The 20,376-nt window shown below is 44.3% G+C and overlaps 2 protein-coding genes across 5 annotated transcripts; one reads left to right on the top strand and one right to left on the bottom strand.

The window, feature by feature from the left end:
• The first annotated feature begins 1,832 nt into the window (after positions 1 to 1,832).
• washc1 (WASH complex subunit 1) lies at positions 1,833 to 7,950 on the top strand. 3 transcript variants are annotated; one of them, XM_082957250.1, is made up of 12 exons: positions 1,833 to 1,959; positions 2,041 to 2,162; positions 2,717 to 2,857; positions 3,047 to 3,158; positions 3,395 to 3,541; positions 4,864 to 5,000; positions 5,093 to 5,228; positions 5,427 to 5,619; positions 5,730 to 5,870; positions 5,947 to 6,102; positions 7,081 to 7,149; positions 7,269 to 7,950. In XM_082957250.1, the coding sequence occupies exons 2-12, from the start codon at positions 2,110 to 2,112 to the stop codon at positions 7,415 to 7,417; spliced, it is 1,434 nt and encodes a 477-aa protein (XP_082813376.1). In that variant the 5' UTR covers positions 1,833 to 1,959; positions 2,041 to 2,109; the 3' UTR covers positions 7,418 to 7,950. The 3 variants fall into 3 exon arrangements, with proteins under 3 accessions (XP_082813376.1, XP_082813377.1, XP_082813378.1); XM_082957251.1 differs by having other exon boundaries at positions 5,956 to 6,102; XM_082957252.1 differs by lacking the exon at positions 2,041 to 2,162.
• ddx11 (DEAD/H (Asp-Glu-Ala-Asp/His) box helicase 11) lies at positions 7,503 to 20,341 on the bottom strand. Of its 2 annotated transcripts, none has more exons than XM_082957248.1 (28): positions 20,060 to 20,341; positions 19,341 to 19,496; positions 19,030 to 19,263; positions 18,800 to 18,886; positions 18,587 to 18,723; positions 18,432 to 18,483; positions 18,234 to 18,341; positions 18,063 to 18,150; positions 17,621 to 17,826; positions 17,461 to 17,535; positions 17,243 to 17,320; positions 17,084 to 17,130; positions 16,929 to 17,008; positions 14,012 to 14,053; positions 13,876 to 13,943; positions 13,711 to 13,749; positions 13,484 to 13,634; positions 13,185 to 13,316; positions 12,981 to 13,093; positions 12,812 to 12,884; positions 12,506 to 12,609; positions 12,254 to 12,403; positions 12,108 to 12,176; positions 11,877 to 11,977; positions 10,054 to 10,138; positions 8,646 to 8,721; positions 8,342 to 8,496; positions 7,503 to 8,226 (listed from the first exon to the last, which is right to left on the bottom strand). In XM_082957248.1, exons 2-28 carry the CDS (start codon positions 19,470 to 19,472, stop codon positions 8,191 to 8,193), a joined length of 2,718 nt encoding a protein of 905 aa, XP_082813374.1. In that variant the 5' UTR covers positions 19,473 to 19,496; positions 20,060 to 20,341; the 3' UTR covers positions 7,503 to 8,190. The 2 variants fall into 2 exon arrangements, with proteins under 2 accessions (XP_082813374.1, XP_082813375.1); XM_082957249.1 differs by having other exon boundaries at positions 19,341 to 19,511; positions 20,060 to 20,269.
• Positions 20,342 to 20,376: the final 35 nt, after the last annotated feature.

Consider the following 20,376-nt stretch of genomic DNA (forward strand, 5'->3'; position numbering starts at 1 on the left):
TACTGGATTCTTGACATAGCTCACTAATATATCTACTGCTGTACATATCATTCCTAGTACATCTTGTGTAAATTCAGCCGGTGTAGATACGGAGTATATATGTATAGATTGCATTTGGATTACTGTTCCAGTGCTATTTGGGTTGTTAATTGGATTTGTTTGTGTACCTGTTTGATATTTTATTGCACTGTTAGGAGCTCGCAGCACCCGCTGTAACATCTACTAAACGGTGTACTCGACCAATAAACTTTCATTTGATTTGTGTGGTGGTTGTCTCAGTCTGCAGCTGTGTCTGTCTCTAGGTCGTCATTGGAAGGCCTAATGGTTCACATAGGTCATCTGGACAAAATTGTCAAATAAAGGCTGAATGAAATCAAACTGGTGTTTTGATTCTGCGCTGTGTTGTTGCTATCGTAACCCATTACTGACTGTTGCCATGGTGATCTGACTGCTGTTGCCAAAGGGCTGCTTGCTTACTGTGTGTTTGGCCGGTCTCCTATCTTGTTGGTAATGATAAATTACAATACTATTTCTGTTGTGTGTGTGTGTGTGTGTGTGTGTGTGTGTGTGTGTGTGTGTGTGTGTGTGTGTGTGTGTGTGTGTGTGTGTGTGTGTGTGTGTGTGTGTGTTGTGTGTGTGTGTGAGTGAGTGAGTGAGTGAGTGAGTGAGTGAGTGAGTGAGTGAGTGAGTGAGTGAGTGAGTGAGTGAGTAAGTGTATACACATTTTACAATACTTGTGAGTACCAGAAGTCCTCACAAGAATAGCAAACCAACTAAAATTCAGAGAACTGAGGTCCTCACTTATAAAAAGGATATTTTAGGCTTAGGGGTTAGGTTTAGGGTTAGGGTTCAAATTAGGGTTAAGGTTAGAATTAGGGTTATTGTTAAGGTTAGGGGATAGTGGTTAGGTTTAGGGTTGGGAGTTAGGCATATTATGGTTACATTTAGGGTTAGGGGTTAGGGTTAAGGTTAGGGTTAGGGTTAGGGTAAGAGTTAGGTTTAAGGTTAAGGTTAAGGTTTATTGTTAGGGATAGGAGAAGATAGGGGTAGGGGAAGGTAGAATTTTGAATGGGAATCCAAAAAGTCTTGACATGTATAGTAAGGCATTGTTTGTGTGTGTGCGTGCGTGCGTGCGTGTGTGTGAGAGAGAGAGAGACAAGATGACAGATGGTTTCCATGGTGCAGCAGTAGACAAGATGACAGATGGTTTCCATGGTGCAGCAGTAGACAAGATGACAGATGGTTTCCATGGTGCAGCAGTAGACAAGATGAAAGGAGCGCTTTTCTTCTGTGATATAACACACACACACACACACACACACACACACACACACACACACACACACACACACACACACACACACACACACACACACACACACGCCTATTCCCACACACATGGATAGATGGATAGATCTCACATCCCATGTAGTAGATATGGCGTATAGTCCGTCCCACCATGACTTGAACCTGTGACCTTGATTCTCTCAGTCCAATCTTAGCCATTACACCAAGAGGTTTGAACCTCTGGATGCTACATCAGTAATAGATAAAGTCAAACATCTGTGAACTGCACAGGGATTAGAATTCTCAGCAACGAGCCATGGAGTAGTTGTGCTTATTCAAATAATTTAAATTAGAGCTTTTTCCGTCCTTCATTCCTTGTCGGGATCAGTGAATGTAGAACACAAAAACAATATGGTATAAGACATCTATGATATATGTTATCTTAAATAATGTATGTGGCATGAAACATCAATAGATATTTCTCTGGCACAGCCTTCAATGTCTGTATTGTGAGTGAACTGTCCCTTTAAGGAACAGAACCTGTCACGCGGTACGACCATGCGGAAGTAGACAGTCTGACAGACAGAGTCGTTGTTGTGTTTTAGCGGAGAGTAATAAACTATTAGATAGATAACTGCGGCCTTGTTCACACTACACGCTGTCAATGGTCAGGTAAGACCAATGAAACATATATTTACTTAATTATATTGTCGATAACAAGATAGCTCAATGAGTAACGTTATTTGACTCCAGCTGTGAGTGTGCCAATCTCCCGAGCTGTCTGGGTCCACAACCCGGAGAGAGAGGGCTGTTGCCTGGGAGATGATGACTCCAGCACAGCAGTGGCTGGGGCCGCCGAGAGCTGGATGTAAAAGGTTTACATGATCTCGCTGCACGGAAGATACACTAGCTTTATAGCTAGCTAGCTAACTGGACAGTACACAATGCTAACTTTGTTATATGGGACATCATTATAAGTATGAGTTGCTAAGGCTGTCACTGCTTGTCACTTCCCAGGTTATTTATCTGTGTATGAGGTGACAGGTCCAGGAAGGACCAGAGCTGTCACGTCAGCTAAGGTTAAATGGTAAACCCCATCACATGACAGTCAGCTGAGCCAGGGAGAAAGAATAAGAGAGAGCTCAGAAGCACCTGTAGGTGAAAAGTCAGAAAGGTTAGTTAGCTACTTACAGCAATCTGCTTTCAGAGAGAGAGAGAGAGTTCCTTTTGCAAGATCCCTTTGTCCCTCGGCACCCCCCTCCTTTCTTTCTTTCTTTCTTTCTTTCTTTCTTTCTTTCTTTCTTTCTTTCTTTCTTTCACTCACTCACTCACTCACTCACTCACTCACTCACTCACTCACTCACTCACTCACTCACTCACTCACTCACTCACTCACTGTCTCTCTCCCTCTCCCTCTCTGTGTGTGTAGGATGAGTGTGAAGCAGTGTCTGGAGAGTCAGGTGTACTCTGTGCCTCTGATCCAGTCAGACCTGAGGAGGGAGGAGGCTGTTCACCAGATAGCAGATGCCCTGCTCTACCTAGAGACTATCTCTACTGACATCTTTACCAGGTACACACACACACACACACACACACACAGACACAGATAGAGGAGTGTGAGTCATCCTAAAATAGCATGTTCTACATGTGTTGCCTGTTAGCTAAGATGCTGCTGGTTTATACATGACACACATTTAACTACTTTATCAGCAGAACACACACACTCACATACTGTGACTTTCCCCTGGTGTGAGTGTAGGGTGTCTGAGAGCGTAGAGCGGAACCGCTGTCAGCTGCAGAGTGTGACAGATCGGATCAGGCTAGCCCAGGCCCGTGTCAACAAGATCAAAGGCAGCAAGAAGGCCACCAAGGTAACACACACTTCACACAGAGTTGACACATGTTCCCCTTCTAATCACTGTTCCCAATACATGCAGATCTCTGAGAGTACAATACTTGAAAGCACTATTAGATTTAGATTTATATTTGTGTGTGTGTGTGTGTGTGTGTGTGTGTGTGTGTGTGTGTGTGTGTGTGTGTGTGTGTGTGTGTGTGTGTCGTGTGTGTGTGTGTGTGTGTGTGTGTGTGTGTGTGTGTGTGTGTGTAGGTGTTCTCCAGTGCTAAGTATCCAGCTCCAGAGCGTCTCCAGGATTACTCCTCTATCTTCAGTGGAGCCACAGACCCTGCCTCCCAGACACGCCCCCGATACCGCATACAGGCCAAACTACGACCCCTTGACGACAAGGCCCTGCAGGTAAGACACATACACACAAATGTACAAAACGTTATTTGGATCTACTGTAAAACATTTCAGTACAAAGGACCTGTGTTTTTCAGAGGTCATGTAGATTGCAGGACTTTGGAAACAGACAGCACTGGCTCCTCCACACCGCTAAACTACCCATTACAGTTGGTATATGCATAAAGCAAATGCAGCGTTACACCAGTATAGGCCTAGCTGTTTAGATACATGTAATATGACCATACCTTTTTGGCTTTCATCCACGATATACAGTCTGCTGAGTCCACAGGGCTTTTACTGCTGCCTGTTATGTACATTTCTTGTGTTACTTTTTGATTCATATTTATTGTATTTTTTTTAGTTCATTTAGTCAATATTTTATTAACTCTATTTGTTGAACTGCATTGTTGGTTAAGGGCTGGTAAGTAAGCATTTCACGGTAAGGTCTACACCTGTTGTATTCAGTGCATGTGACCTGTTATGAAATGAAAAGCCCTGACTGAAACTACCCACAGGAAACTACTCCCTACCCCAGGGTTCCCCAACTGGCAGCCTGCTGGTCATTTTAATATTGAGTAGCACCCCCCTCCCCTTTTGCCCTTCGTCGGGACATGGACTCTACAAGGTGTCTAAAGTGCTCCACTGGGTTGCTGGCCCATGTTGACTCCAATGCTTCCCACAGTTGTGTCAAGTTGGCTGGATGTCCTTTGGGTGTTGGACCATTCTTGATACACACGGGAAACTGTTGAGCGTGAAAAACCCAGCAGCGTTGCAGTTCTTTGTGTGTGTGTACCTTAGCTCAGCAGTGAAATTGTACATTATTGATAGTGAACACCACTGAGTTCTCCCTCGCTGCCGGAACCAAAAACTTACAGGAACAGGAGTATTTTTTGCTGTGTCTGAGAGGGGGAGAACGATTTGTGCACTTCCCTGGCTCAGAGATGTATTATTTATGAAACCTCAAGCACTGCAGAGAGAGAGAGAGAGAGAGAGAGATGAGAGAGAGCTAGAGAGAGAGAGAGAGAGAGAGCGAGTGAATGAGTGTGAGGGAGAGCGAAATAGACAGAGGCTGATAACAAAAAGAGAAAGAGTGGGAGTTATTCATTCTGTTGAAGGTTTTGAATTTGTCTCTCTCTGTCTCTGTCTCGCCTGCAAGGCTGTCTCTATTGAAAGCTACTGGCTCTCATTTCGTACAAAAACAGAGATGGAAAGCAAATTCACGTTTATGTCTGGTGGCCATTTGTGTTTACTGAAGGAGGTTCTTACTAGACTCATCCCATCTACTATCTGTCCTCTCTTGTTCTACACCCCTCTCTCTCTCTGTCCACCTCTAGGAGAAGTTGTGTTATTACCCGGTGTGTGTGAGCATTAAGAAGCGTTCGGAGGATGAGACCGAAGAGGGGCTGGGCGGTCTGCCTCGAAACATCTCCTCTGTCAGCTCCCTGCTGCTGTTTAATACTACAGAGAACCTGTTAGTACACACACACACACACACACACACACACACACACACACACACACACACACACACACACTCCTCTAACTGGTTGTATATGTGTTTAGGTATAAGAAGTATGTGTTCCTGGACCCCCTGGCTGGGGCGGTGACTAAAACACACACCACTCTGGAGACAGAGAAGGAAGAGAAACCATTTGACGCTCCCCTATCCATAACCAAGAGAGAACAGCTGGAGAGACAGGTACACACACTCACACCATACATACTGTATACACACTCCCACACTATTCTCTAAAGAACTGGAGGCCTGTGGCATTGCTGTCTTTGGACTATAATATTTTTTCAATGGACCATACTAACAAGTGAAAGTGTGACTATAACTTATTACACTTTATTTCTTCCTCCTGCTCTCATTCCCTCTCCATCTGTCCCCCTGTAGACAGCAGAGAGTTACTTCTATGTTCCAGACCTGGGTCAGGTCCCAGAGATAGACGTCCCCTCCTACCTACCAGACCTGCCAGGCATCGCTGACGACCTGTCCTACAGCCAAGACCTGGGGCCCGGCATCGCACCCTCTGGACCCACACACACCTTCCCTGAACTACCCTCCTTCTCTGGGGAGGACATGCCTGGTACACAGACTGTCTCTGTTGTGTGGATTATACAGACGTTTCCATGGAAATCAGTCATATCATGAGGCAAATGTTTCTATTGGTAATGTTGGTTTGTTTGTTTGTTACAGATTCTCAATTCCAAGTTGCAGTCCCGCCTCCTCCCCCACCTCCTCCTCCCCCACCAGAGCCCACACATATCCCCACCCCTCCCCCTGGTCTCCCCCCTCCTCCACCTCCACCTGTAAATAGTCCTGCAGACGCCAGCACAGGTAACACACACACAGTATACACACACACAATACACAAACACACTCTCCTTCTCTTGAAAAGTGTATTTACCTCCAGCTCCTGTAGTGGGCGCTCCCAGCGAGGTGGTTGAATCAAACAGCCGGGCCAGTCTACTAGAGTCCATACGCAACGCTGGAGGCGTCGGCAAGGCCAAACTACGCAACGTCAAAGAACGCAAGATGGAGAAAAAAACCCAGAAGGAGCAGGAACAAGGTAAAGGAGAAGAGGTGGATGAGTGTCTTGATTTCTCCTCTTGAACCTGGTGACTCTTTGAGAACATTTTATAGTCCCAACTGAGCAATGATCGCTACAGGCCTCCAGTTGTTTAAAGGGGAAATCAGCAGTTGCTACATCCATTTTTGGACTTCTAAATGAATTATATGTACCCATTGATTCTTAAAGAGTACAACTTATCAATGCCTCATGAGCTTAGTTCAACTGTCGTATCCCATCAGAACCCAAAATACAAGGTTGTTTTACTCCAATGTTTGTAAACCAAATAAATATAAACAAACACTGTATAATCTAAAACATAGTTAAAGCTATAATTTTGATATCATGGATGGTCAGTCCTTGCATCCATAGCTGTCATTGAATTTGAGTGGTTACATTTCTCCAGCCCCATCTCTTCACTTTTTGCTGAAACAGTGGTGGGGAGAACGCTTTGTTATTGTTTTAACTGCTGATTTAACTTACAGAGCATATTTGGGGCATAGTGTGTGTGTGTGTGTGTGTGTGTGTGTGTGTGTGTGTGTGTGTGCAGACTCCAAACCAGTTACCTAACTAGTCATAGAGAACAGCTCAGGGCTGCATGACCTTTAGATATATAAACATTACCTTCATTAAAGCACTGATTTAACTACACTCTGTTTTTATCTGTAAGACTTTGCTGTGTGTGTGTGAGTGAGCAAGCTTGTGTGAGAGCGGGAGCGAGCATGTGTGTTAAGACCTTTGAGTGAGTCCACAGTCATTAGTTCTGGTTCAGTTGTTGCTGGACCACTCAAACATTTAACAGTGGGGTTCATCTGAGCAGGAAATAAAGACTACTAGTTGTTCACTAGCTGAACTATTTATGATGTGTGTAGCTACAATAGATGTAACTGCTCTGGTCTCTCTCCACTGTACTAAAAACACCATAGAAATGTAATATCTCTGCTTCACTGCATTGTGTTCCCTCTCCCTCTCTCTCAGTGGTAGCAGCAGCCAGTGGAGGAGACTTCATGTCAGATCTCTTCAATAAGTTGGCCATGCGAAGGAAAGGTGAGAACGCTCCTCTCCTCCCCCATTCTTCTCTCATCTCCCCTGGGTTATTGTCCCTCTGATAGTAGTGTAGTAGTATTTCTAGGTCTTGGTGATAGTGGCATTCGTGTGTTTCCCAGGTATCTCTGGTAAGGGTCCTGTAGGCGGGGACTCGGGGGAGGGCCCAGCTGGCTCTGGCAGCGCATTCGCTAGGATGTCCGATGTAATCCCGCCTCTTCCTGCCCCCCATCAGCCAACCGCTGAAGACGAGGACGACTGGGAGGCCTGACATGCCAATCAGAACCAATGGAACTCTGAGCACATCTAGCTCTAAGCCAATCAACGAACAGAATACTGAGGAAGGAAACTAATGCTTGTTGATATTTGTTTTTTTTAAACATTTATTTAACTAGGCAAGTCAGTTAAGAACAAATTCTTATTTACAATGACGGCCTACCCCGGGCCAATTATGCGCCGCCCTATGGGACTCCCAATCACAGTCGGATGTGATACAGCCTGGATTCGAGCAGCAGACCCACAAGCCACTGCAGCTGTTCATGAGTTCCGTTTTTTTGTGGCCCCCATCAAAGTTGCCCATCCCAGATGATAAACAAATGTACTGATCCTTATTGAGAGAATACTGGACAAACAACTACAGCAGATATGTCAGACCTCATCTCAGCATTGTAAAGATGTTTGTTATAAAGTATAATCAAGTAACACGTAAATATAATTACATAACTAACACCACACTAAAGCAGCACAACATTTCTATCAGAATGTTGTGAACATCATTCAATAAAAATGATTTTGCATAAAATACTGGCAGTGGAGAGTTGACTGATCTGTTGGAGAGTTGACTGATCTGTTGGAGAGTTGACTGATCTGTTGGAGAGGTATGTGTGTGAAACATACAAAGAGCCTTAACCATCATGCTTTAACATCCCTCCAATCGAGGAGAATCCAATCACAAGTCCTGTCTCCAGAGCGAGGATATCGGAGAGGTGAGGTAGCTCTCTTCTGACCAGCGTTACACACCAGAACACCTGCTACCCCTTCCTCTCATAGCTGCTGCTGTTTCTTCTTCTCCATAAAGAACTGAGAAAGAGGAAAGAAGAAGTTGGGTCAGAGGGCCTGTGCTCTACAGACATAGTGTGTGTGTGTATTATCCATTGCAGGTGTGTGTGTGTGTGTGTGTGTGTGTGTGTATTACCCGTCTCAGGCCGGCGAAGGCAGGGCCAAAACTGGTGTGTGTGTGCGTGTGTGCTCTGATCCAGTCGGGGAGTTTGGCCAGCGTTGCAGGTCGGGAGTACCGTCGGTCACACAGAACGATACAGGCATAGTCTTCACGGTGACGGATGGCTCTACCTGTGGGGAGAGGAAATTAGGTCATCCCCAGAAGATTGTTTGATTAGGGGTACAGAGTGATTGATTAGGCCAGGGGTATACGTAGCTTGAAATATAGATAGATAGTTAATCTATAGTTAACTGAGAAGGTGTAGAAATATAGAGAGTACCTATGGATTGATTGACAGCCTTCATACAGAGGTTCTCTATCAGAGCCTGGCCTGGACTTCTCCCACCAGAGTGAGGCTGAAACAGAACAGAGTGTGAGTGTGCCTAAGCTATAGACTAACAATTAATAGATGCAGGATAGACTGAGCTTTCCATTCATCTCTATGGCCCAGGTTCCGACCCGAGTTAACCGCGCATAAATGAAACATTCGCTTTTCTCTCTATGCGTATTCTGACCTTGAACTTAAGCTTGAGAATAGCATGCTATTCACCCACGATTTGTTTGAGGTGGAGCTCGAATAAATGAAAGTGTGTCTACAGAAACACTGTATTCTGACCTCGACTTAATTCTCCAATTGTTCCAGCAGTAATACGCACAAGGAAACCATGAATAAGGTCTAGCGAACCTACCGGTTCCAAGTGGAAAAGAGTTGATGTATGACCTTTAGAATGATTTGATTATATGCCCAGACTTTTCTGTTTTATTTTACAGTTTGTATCATGTTAAATATTAGCCACTATCGGGAGCCACCCACATACATGTATTTTTGCATCATTCCGTTCCGTTGACCTTTCTTTCCTCTCAGGTCTGTGTAGTTGTTCCTGAGGGTCGCTAGCATTAGTGGACCATATTAGGCAACAGTGTGCAATAATATGGGACATGTAGCCTATTTGAATCATTATGGAAGTCAGACCACACATAGCAGGTTAACCCTGGAGCACAGTTCACCACGACTGGACCATAGTCATACAGTTCCATGATTAGTAAGGATTAGAGTACATTTATAGGATTATTGTTCAACCCCTATTGTACACTTTTCCCCACTTTCCAATATTTCATGGATTGAACTTTAATATGACAACTTTCAGGATGAATCAAACCACTTTTTTTATTCACCAATATATAGTATTTTGTGTGTAAAGGCTCTCTAAACTGTTTTTATGATTCATACATACTTTCCTAACCCTAAAATGGGCCTAAATCTACAAAATGAGATTGTTCTTTTATCTACCAGTTGGTGCTGAAATGGAGACGAATATGCATGGATGGCTTTCTTTAAATTGATCCCTATATTGTGAACCTGTTCTCTCAATGTATTTTATTCAGTCTGTCGACAAAATTCTAATTAAAAGGTGCACCATATTTAAAGGGATGGCTTAAGATAAATGTACTGAAAACCCCATTGAATGAAAACTCCTTGAGAGTGGGAGGGTTTTCAGCAGTTGAATGAAATGTATTCAGAGCGCACAAGGTAGCCTGCAGAGCGCGTTACGTGACTGAATAAGGTAGGAAAGGCATTAATTGTTTAGGAAAGGCATAAATTCCTAAGTTAGAATCGGCCCCTATGAGAAGGGTGAGAATGTTAAATGAATACCAGAAAATGTGTATGCGCGTGTTTTCCGTCTCACCAGGTTCTTGTCCAGGTAAGCCATCTTCTCCTTTAACTCTGGAGACTTGATGTTTGGATATGGCATCCCTACCATCACAATACACCTACACACAAACATTTTATTAACATACACCTGGGGTCGGCATTTTAGTTTTGGGTCAAGAAAGACTGAATTCCTGGTGATTTTACAGCTAAAATTAGTTTACTTTAGGAAATCTGTTTCCAAGTATTCCCATGAATTAAAAAAAAAAGGACGTGCCTTCGGAAAGTGTTCAGACCCCTTGACTTTTTACACATTTTGTTACGTTACAGCCTTATTCTAAAATATATTAAATTGTTTATTTTCTCATCAATCTACACACAATACCCCATAATAACAACGCAAAAATAGGTTTAGAATAATAAAAACGATTTAAATACATTTACATAAGTATTCAGACCCTTTACTCTGTACTTTGTTGAAGCACCTTGGGCAGCGATTACAGCCTCAAGTTTTCTTGGGTATGACCCTATAAGCTTGGCACACTTGAATTTGGGGAGTTTCTCCCATTCTCTGCAGATTCTCTCAAGCTCTGTCAGGTTGGATGGGGAGTGTCACTGACAAGCTATTTTCAGGTCTCTCCAGAGATGTTCGATCGGGTTCAAGTCTGGGCAACTCAAGGACATTCAGAGACTTTTCCCTAAGTCACTCCTGCATTGTCTTGGCTGTGTGCTTAGGGTCGTTGTTCTGTAGGAAGGTGAACCTTCGGCCCCAGTCTGAGGTCCTAATCGCTCTGGAGCAGGTTTTCATCAAGGATCTCACTGTACTTTGCTCTATTCATCTTTCCCTTGATCCTGACTAGTCTCCAAGTCCCTGCCGCTGAAAAACATCCCCACAGCATGATGCTGCCACCACGCTTCAACGTAGGGTTGGTGCCAGGTTTCCTCCAGACGTGACGCTTGGCAATCAGGCCAAAGAGTTCAATCTTGGTTTTATCAGACCAGAGAATCCTGTTTCTCAAACTCCAAGCGGCCTTTTACTGAGGAGTGTCTTCTGTCTGGCCACTCTACCACAAAGGCCTGATTGGTGGAGTGCTGCAGAGATGTTTGTCCTTCTGGAAGGTTCTCCCATCTCCGCAGAGGAACTCTAGAGCTCTGTATGAGTGCCCAACGGGTTCTTGATCACCTCCCTGACCAAGGCCCTTCTCCCTCGATTGCTCAGTTTGGCCGGGCGGCCAGCTCTATGAAGAGTCTTGGTGGTTCCAAACTTCTTCCATTTAAGAATGATGGAGGCCACTGTGTTCTTGGGGAACTTCAATGCTGCAGAAATGTTTTGGTACCCTTCCACAGATCTGTGCCTCGACAAAATCTGTGCCTCGAGTCTCATAGCAAAGGGCCTGAATACTTATGTAAATAAGGTATCTGTTTTACATTTTTAATACATTTGCAAAAACAAAAATACACAAAAAAAAAAACTTTGATTTGTCATTATGGGGTATTGTGTGTAGATTGAGGGAAAACATTTATTTAATCAATTTTAGAATAAGGCTGTAACATAAAATGTGGAAAAAGTCAAGGGGTCTGAATACTTTACGAATGCACTGTATATGATCATGTAAATGTAATAAAGGTATGACATTATTGTTCTTTTCAAATACAATGTTTCTTTGGGCTTAATTTGTACACTACAAATTGACCACAACTACTACCATTATGTTCCGCTGACCATCCGCTCTGACAACAATCGGCCAGCGACTGAATCTAGTTACCTACCGCTGACATACACAGTCTTATCCAAGAAACAAACAACTGATGTTTTCACAATGAGAAAGTCTACAAATGAGAGATCTGTAACACACACACCTGCCTAGGTCGTCTGAGAAGTTGATACCCTCGCTCATCTTTCCCCCGACCACAGAGAACAGCAACGCTCCAGAGAGTGTACCCCCATCCACAGCACACCTCTGAGAGAGAGAGAGTCATTCAACAAGCTTTCCAATAAGCAATATCTTTATCTGATGTTTAAATCTCAAAAAGGTGAGATGAGGTGTTTTGTAGTCATTTCAAGTGATGCTAGTTTGTTTTGTGTCTCACCTGGATTGTGCGTGAGAACTCATTGAGCACCTTTTCTACCTGGTTGGCTTTCTTTGGCTCCTGGAAGATCTGAGAGAAACACACACTGAATATATGGACTTTCAAGAGAGAAACATATATACTTGATAGCAAGATGGTATGTGTACCTTCTTCTTGCTAGAGAGGCGTGTCAGGACTCCGCTGGCCTCCCAGTGTTCCAGAATCCTTCTGGAGTAATCGTAGGAGGGGAAGAAACACACCACGCCTCCTGGCACCACGTTACACAGGTTAGACAGCACACGGCCAGTCTCCTCCATCTACACACACAAACACATACACCTTACACTCCCCTCCGCCATTAGCATTAACATTGGCTTCTCAGAATGGCATAATGCCGTTTTAAAAGGTGTGTGTGTAACCATGCGTGGTGTGTCTCTGTTCTGGAAGGTGAACTCCAGCTCCTGACCAGACGGGCCACTGCACAGCACTATGGGTAGGATATTCTCTGGAGGAATCACATGACCTGCCAAACACACATACACACATTCAGTTTGTCCAAACCAGGAGCTTCTCAGCTAGGACCAATTAGTATCTGTGTTCAATGAGAAATGACTTTATGGTTTATTATCACTGTAACACTGACCTTTAACCTGCTCTCTTATTCTAGCTAACTACCCCCAGTCCTCCCAGATCTATCCCAGGGTGCAGTATCTTAGGGTACTCACCACAGGAGAACTCTATGATGCGCTCCGCTTCAACACCAGCAGAGAACAACAGCTCCTGCTTAAAGTCAGACACCTAGACACAGAGGCACAGAGTAGTTGTCTTGACTTTAATTTGCCCAGGTCATCACAGGGGATGAAGATAAGAATGAGTGCATGTGTGTGTTCTTACAGGCTGCATGGTTCCTCCAGCGATGATGACAGCTCTACAGTCCTTCAGCACCTGAGAAAAGTGGACCGCTGGGTTCAACAGGAGGAACTTCATACTACTCACCGCTACACTACCTGGAGAGAAAGAGAGGTAATAGCGTGTTGGGAGAAATGTTGGGAGAAACTAGTTTCTGCTCAACAGAGAAGTTGGTGTGTGTGTGTGTACCTTGAGTTTGTAGCACCATACGTCCATCAGTGTTGGTGTTGGTGAGAGCCATGAAGAAGCCCTCTACCTGCATCATAGGGGATGCTGCCAGCTCCCTGTCCTCTGCTGCTCCCTGCTGGCCTGAAGGTGACTCTACAGGAGAGAGAGAGAGAGAGGGGAACAGAGAGAGAGTGTCTCTGTTAGGCAGTCCTTGCACCTTAAACATGGTGACAGTCCGTATTTCGTACATCAGGTAGCTTGGTTCATCACAATACCGTCAACATTTTATAAGGTGACATTCCTAGTGTGTGTGTGCTTACCTATGTCAGGCTGTTGGCTGCTCTGCAGTGTCTGTAGGTAGCGGTTCAGGCCTTCAGTCCGACGGTTCTCTTTGTTGGCAGACTGTGTCTGTGTGGTTTGTGTGTGTGACGTCACACCTGTACCTGCATACTTTTCTATGAAGCCACACAGCTAGAGAGAACAAACAACATTAGAAAAACACACACACACACACACACACACACACACACACACACACTACACTTACCTTTCTGCTGATCATACTCTTCTCAAAGTATCGCTGTACCTTCATAGAGAGACAAAGAGAAGGAAGCAAAGCAATTTATCACCAATAACCATCAAATCCATCAATCCCTTCACCAATTTCTATGCCAATCGCAGTAGGTTGTGGTCTAGTTGTGGTCGTGGTTACCTTGAAGAGGTTGATGTTGTCTATCTGAGCCTTGAACAGGAAGTTGTTGATGGTCAGCAGTTCGGTTGCTGGGAGACAAAGTGAGGGGAAGGTCACTATAGTGTGTGTTTTGTGTGTTTTGTGTGTGTGTTCTTACCTGGCTGAGTAATCTGGCTGTGTGGATTCTGCCCCACCTTACCTAAAGACAATATAGATATAACATGGTTTTGTATCTAATATGTTTTAAACTCCACTTAGCCTAACAGAAGGCGTTCAGAGTACTGATAGAGCTATTACCATATACAGTGCATTTGGAAAGTGTTCAGACCCCTTCCCCTTTTCCACATTTTGTTACGTTACAGCCTTATTCTAAAATGGATTAAACAAAGATATCCTCATCAATCTACACACAATACCCTATAATGACAAAGCGAAAACAGGTTTTTAGAAATGTTTGCAAATGTATTAAAAATAAAAAACAAAAATACCTTATTTACATACAGTACCAGTCAAACGTTTGGACACACCTACTCATTCCATGGTTTTTATTTTTTTACTATTTTCTACATTGTAAAATAACAGTGAAGACATCAAAGCTATGAAAAAACACATATGGAATCCTGGAGTAACCAAAAAAAAGTGTTAAACAAATCAAAATATATTTTATATTTGGGATTCTTTAAAGTAGCCACTCTTTGCACACTCTTGGCATTCTCTCAACCAGCTTCCTGACACATCTCAACATCAACTGTTCAGAGGAGACTTAGTGAATCAGGCCTTCATGGGCGAATTGCTGCAACAACAAAAAACACTACTAAAAGAAACCAATAAGAAGAAGAGACTTGCTTGGGCTAAGAAACACGAGCAATGGACATTAGACCGGTGGAAATCTGTCCTTTGGTCTGATTAGTCCAAATTAGAGATTTTTGGTTGCAATTGCCATGTCTTTGTGAGACGCAGAGTAGGTGAACGGATGATCTCTGCATGTGTGGTTCCAACCGTGAGGCATGGAGGAGGAGGTGTGATGATGCTGGTGACACTGTCTGATTTATTTAGAATGCAAGGCACACTTAACCAGCATGGCTACCACAGCGTTCTGCAGCGATACGCCATCCCATCTGGTTTGCGCTATCATTTGTTTTTCAACAGGACAATGACCCAACACACCTCCAGGCTGTGTTAGGGCTATTTGACCAAGAAGGAGAGTAATGGAGTGCTGCATCAGATGACCTGGCCTCCACATTCACTCAACCTCAACCCAATTGAGATGGTTTGGGATGAGTTGGACCGCAGAGTGAAGGAAAAGCAGCCAACAAGTGCTCAGCATATGTAGGAACTCCTTCAAGACTGTTGGAAAAGCATTCCAGGTGGAGCTGGTTGAGATAATGCCAAGAGTGTGCAAAGCTGTCATCAAGGCAAAGGGTGGCTACTTTGAAGAATCTCAAATATATTTTGATTTGTTTAACACTTTTTTGGTTACTACATGATTCCATGTGTTATTTCATAGTTTTGATGTCTTCACTATGATTTTACAATGTAGAAAATAGTAAAAATAAAGAAAAACCCTTTAATGAGTAGGTGTGTCCAAACGTTTGACTGGTACTGTATGTATTCAGACCCTTTGCTATGAGACTCGAAATTGAGCTCAGGTACATCCTGTTTCCATTGGTCATCCTTGAGATGTATCTACAACTTCATTTGAGTCCACTTGTGGTAAATTCAATTGATGGGACATGATTTGGAAAGGCATACACCTGTCAATATAAAGGTCACACAGCTGACAGTGCATCTTAGAGCAAAAACCAATCCATGAGGTCAAAGGAATTGTCCGTAGAGCTCAGAGAAAGGATTGTGTCGAGGCACAGATCTGGAGAAGGAATACCAAAACATTTCTGCAGAATTGATGGTCCCCAAGAACACAGTGGCCTACATCATTCTTAAATGGATAAGTTTTGAACCACCAAGACTCGTCCTAGAGCTGGCCGCCCGGCCAAACTGAGCTATCGGGGGAGAAGGGCCATGGTCAGGGAGGTGACTAAGAACCCGAAGCTCACTCTGACAGAGCTCCAGAGTTCCTCTGTGGAGATGGGAGAACGTTCCAGAAGGACAACCATCTCTGCAGCACTCCACCAATCAGGTCTTTATGGTAGAGTGGCCAAATGGAAGCCACTCCTCAGTAAAAGGCTAATGACAGCCCGCTTGGTGTTTGCCAAAAGGCACCTAAAAACTCTCAGACCATGGGAAACAAGATTCTCTGATCTGATGAAACCAAGATTGAACTCTTTGGCCTGAATGCCAAGCGTCACGTCTGGAGGAAACCTGGCACCATCTCTACGGTGAAGCATGGTGGTGGCAGCATCATGCTGTGCTGATGTTTTTCAGCAGCAGGGAGTGGGAGACTAGTCAGGATCAAGGGAAAGATGAACGGAGCAAAGTACAGTGAGATCCTTGATGAAAACCTGCTCCAGAGCGATTAGGACCTCAGACTGGGGCAAAGGTTCACCTTCCAACAGGACAACGACCCTAAGCACACAGCCAAGACAACGCAGGAGTGGCTTTGGGACAAGTCTCTGAATGTCCTTGGGTGGCCCAGGCAGAGCCCAGACTTGAACCCGATCGGACATCTCTGGAGAGACCTGAAAATAGCTGTGCAGTGACGCTCCCCATCCAACCTGAAAGAGCTTGAGAGGATCTGCAGAGAAGAATGGGAGAAACTCCACAAATACAGGTGTGCCAAGCTTATAGCGTCATACCCAAGAAGACTTGAAGCTGTAATCGTTGCCAAAGGTGCATCAACAAAGTACTGAGTAAAGGGTCTGAATACTTATGTAAATGTGATACTTCAGTTGTTTTTTTATTTTTATAAATTTGCAAACACCTGTTTTTGCTTTGTCATTATGGTGTATTGTGTGTAGATTGATGAGGGGGAAAGAATCTATGTAATCAATTTTAGAATAAGGCTGTAACGTAACAAAATGCGGAAAAAGTGAAGGGGTCTGAATACTTTCCGAATGCACTGTATATAGGTATCTTGTTCTGGCTCTTTTTCACAGGGCACACGTACACACACTTACCTCCCAGCACACGCACCAGCCCCTCCACCACAAAAAGGATCTGTTTAATGTACATCAGGTTCTTGGCCTTCAGTCGACTCCTGTTACACACACACAATCAGACACCGGTGTGTGTGTGTGTGTGTGTGTGTGTGTGTGTGTGTGTGTGTTTTTACCTGTAGCGTTCAGAGTACTGTGCAAGCTGGGAGTGTGCACGGCATAGCTGGACACAGTATAAAATTTCATTAAACAATATAGACAGCAACAAATGTTATTCTACCACAGACACATTGACAAACTACAGTTATTGTGTGTGTGTGTGTGTGTGTGTGTACCTGTGCTCCAGTTAGTTCTGAGCTGTGTATACAGGAGAGAACATCACTGAGGTTGTGAGCCTCATCTATAATCAGCACCTAAACCAATCAAATCAAACAGGTTAAACAGCTCAATACATTGTACAATAGGTAGAGATAGCACAAGGGCGAAATACACGGTGGACTATTGAAAGCTAAAATATTCATTTTCAAAGGTGTGTGTTTTAAGCATGGTTAACCTGTCCTTTGAGCTGCACCCCCGATGCTCTCCTCGTCCCCTCATGAAGTACTGTCTGATAGGGCAGCACCACCAGCTATACACACACATATGTCAAAGACCAGGGTCTCACAACGTAATACCATAATCATTTGAGGGAAAAGGTGTGTGATGGTGTGTACCTGTGCGGGGGGTATAGCGAGGCGTGTAGCGTAGTAGGGACAGGAGCGTGTTTCTCTGGCCAGGCTGAGCAGCTGTTCTATGTCTCGTACCGCCCCCAACACTGCATCCCTCAGTGTCTGCAGCCCCTGAGCCCCTACGTACGGACACACCGCCTTAGACACACCCCTCTTCCTCTTACCACCCTCCACTTCCTTCGGACGCTGGTCTGAAAGAGAGCGAAAGAGAATACAGGAGAGAAAGAGAGGACATTTTTGAGAAAAGAGAGCAATGCGACAGGCCTACAGTTCTTTAAAATAAATGTATATGACTTTCCTTAACTGTAGTTGATTCACCAAGACAGTTTTTGAATATGAATTCCCTTACTGAGATACCGAAAAACCATATTTTGTTGAGTCAGCATTGCGATAAGGCCCCATTCATTCTGGGAGCATATGTTCTCACCGTGTTTGTTCTTCTGCATTTCCATACAGCGGTCGTTGATACGCTGGACGCTTCCCAGCCGACGCACCTCCTCATTTACACACATATTCTACACGGACACAGCTCATTAATACACAGGATCTACAGGAATGGAAAGAATGTGTAAAGACCGGTGTGTGTGTGTATGTGTACCTGTCGGGACCCCAGTGGGACCAGGCTGATGTCCGGGCTGAAGGGACTCTTCTGTACCTCATGGATAAACTGAGCCAGCTGGGAGTGTGTACGGCTGCAGTAGTAGATCTGATGAAACACGCGTGCACACACACTAAGTGGTGTTGACCGAGGACAAAATTCTACATAAGAGAAATAACCTAAAAATCCCAAATATACCTTGGTGACGTGCTCCTCCACCAAGTCATCTTCATCATCACCACCACAGAACCTGTCGAGTTGAGACAGGGGTGTCATTATGTTGTCAAATTGAAACACTATACTATTTCATTAAGCTATACTCAATTGTGGCCTAGTAATTGGGTTGTCCTTACTTGTTCTTGGTCTTTGATTCGTCATCGCTCTCATACTCAGCCACAATAAGCTCCTCCTCAGGGTTGTTTAGCTCCTCCTCCTCCTGGGGGTCCTTACTGAGCTGCAGCAGCTTCACTGCCTCATCATCCTCACAGCTCTACATATACACACAACATTTAAGCTGTTACTGTATACAGGTATACTCTACTAGGTATCAGAATGTTATGCTCTACCTTTCTCTTCAGGGCGGATTTCAGCTGAGAGTTGTTTCTGATCATTTCCAGGTGTTCCTCCCTCTTCTTCCTCCGCAGCTCTTCATCCTGACACACACACACACACACAAAGATACAGAAACACAGAGTGATGCTAACATTCTGTAAACACATGTCACACCAAACTACCTCAAAGACACCCCCCCCAACCTCCACACACCACATACACACACATATATATACTCCACTACCTTCAGTTTAGACACAAAGTCCCGTTCTGCCTTCTTCTGCACAAAGTCAGTGATCCAGTCAGGCTCAGCAGAGGAGGATGACGGGGTGGAGGATGATGTGGTAGAGAGGGATGAGGAGATGGAGAGAGATGTACCTCCATCCCCCTGCAGCAGTCTGTCTGCCTCCTGTCTCCTCTTCTCCTCATGGTCCCTCAGCCAGCTCAGAGCTCCACAGATCAGACTCAGAGACTTGCCCTGGAACAACAATATATTAATACACAGACTGAGGCAGATAGACACACACATTATTACACAGATATGAACACACACACCGTTCCAGTAGGGCTCTCAAAGATGCCGACTTTGCCGTGCTCCAGTGCCCCATACAGGGCCTGCATGAACTGCTCCTGGATGGGGTATGGCTGGTAGGGGAAGGGGAAGTGGGGGGCACCAGCCTCTTCCATCACTGCTAATAATGCTCTTGCTGCCTGTGGGTTAGAACACTGACAAACTCAGTTGTAATTACCTGTACTATATAAACTCTAGAACGTGAAATGCATATTTAGAGCTAGCTAGGTACTTTTTTTCGTAGCAGAACTGTTGTAAGCTGAGCATTATCATATCAAGGAGTTGAGAATTCTCAGTTAAACTAACGTTACCGGACTTTCTCAATGCCATACATGGTAACTGATGTGACACTACATTGGGAGTACCCTGTTACCTATGGGTTTTAGATCAATGGTTTTTAGATCATTGTCTAACATCCTCCATCCTCCTCTGCTGAGCCTGACTGGATCACTGACTTTGTGCAGAAGGCAGAACGGGACTTTGTGTCTAAACTGAAGGTAGTGGAGTCTAACAGACATTTTACATTGTAACGTTATGTCTGGGACTGTCAGCCTTGGCAAATAATGATTATGCTATAGCTACATTGTATGGAGTATGCATTAGCTAGCTACTTCCTAGTCTGGTCAGTTGTCGATTATGTTGGTTAGAAACGATCGTGACACTTAACCGTTGAATAGTTAAAACAAGAAATACAAATACTCACCGGTTTTAGTTCAATGACTAGTTGGAGGCTGGCTGGAGCTAGCAAAAATGTTTTGACAGAGTTCGTGCATCTTCTACAAGCGCGCCAAGCGTTTCAGAAACTGACCAATGACAAGCCGGTGAAATGAAACGTCAAGAGGGGCGTGCCCGGGCGGCGAGGCGAGAGAGCACTGAACTGAGTGTCAGGGCTTTTATTTTAAAGAATTTCACCATATGAAAGGGACGTAAAAAAACAATGCTCTTTCTCCCCCCACAAAAAACGTTGTTATTTTAAAAAATATATTCCTCAATGTGTTTACTACTCAAGAAAGAAATGTG

Source organism: Salmo salar, chromosome 10 (genome assembly GCF_965601325.2).
Source record: "Salmo salar chromosome 10, fSalSal1, whole genome shotgun sequence".
In the NCBI taxonomy this organism is placed as follows: domain Eukaryota; kingdom Metazoa; phylum Chordata; class Actinopteri; order Salmoniformes; family Salmonidae; genus Salmo; species Salmo salar.

Coding starts and splice junctions, on each gene's coding strand:
- washc1 (XM_082957250.1), top strand. CDS start 2,110: ATGATGACTCCAGCACAGCAGTGGCTGGGGCCGCCGAGAGCTGGATGT. Junction 2,163..2,716: donor CCGAGAGCTGGATGTAAAAG/GTTTACATGATC, acceptor CTGTGTGTGTAG/GATGAGTGTGAAGCAGTGTC. Junction 2,858..3,046: donor TCTACTGACATCTTTACCAG/GTACACACACAC, acceptor GTGTGAGTGTAG/GGTGTCTGAGAGCGTAGAGC.
- ddx11 (XM_082957248.1), bottom strand. CDS start 19,472: ATGGAAGAGGCTGGTGCCCCCCACTTCCCCTTCCCCTACCAGCCATAC. Junction 17,827..18,062: donor AATGCAGAAGAACAAACACG/GTGAGAACATAT, acceptor GCTCTCTTTCAG/ACCAGCGTCCGAAGGAAGTG. Junction 13,944..14,011: donor CAGCCAGATTACTCAGCCAG/GTAAGAACACAC, acceptor TTTGTCTCCCAG/CAACCGAACTGCTGACCATC.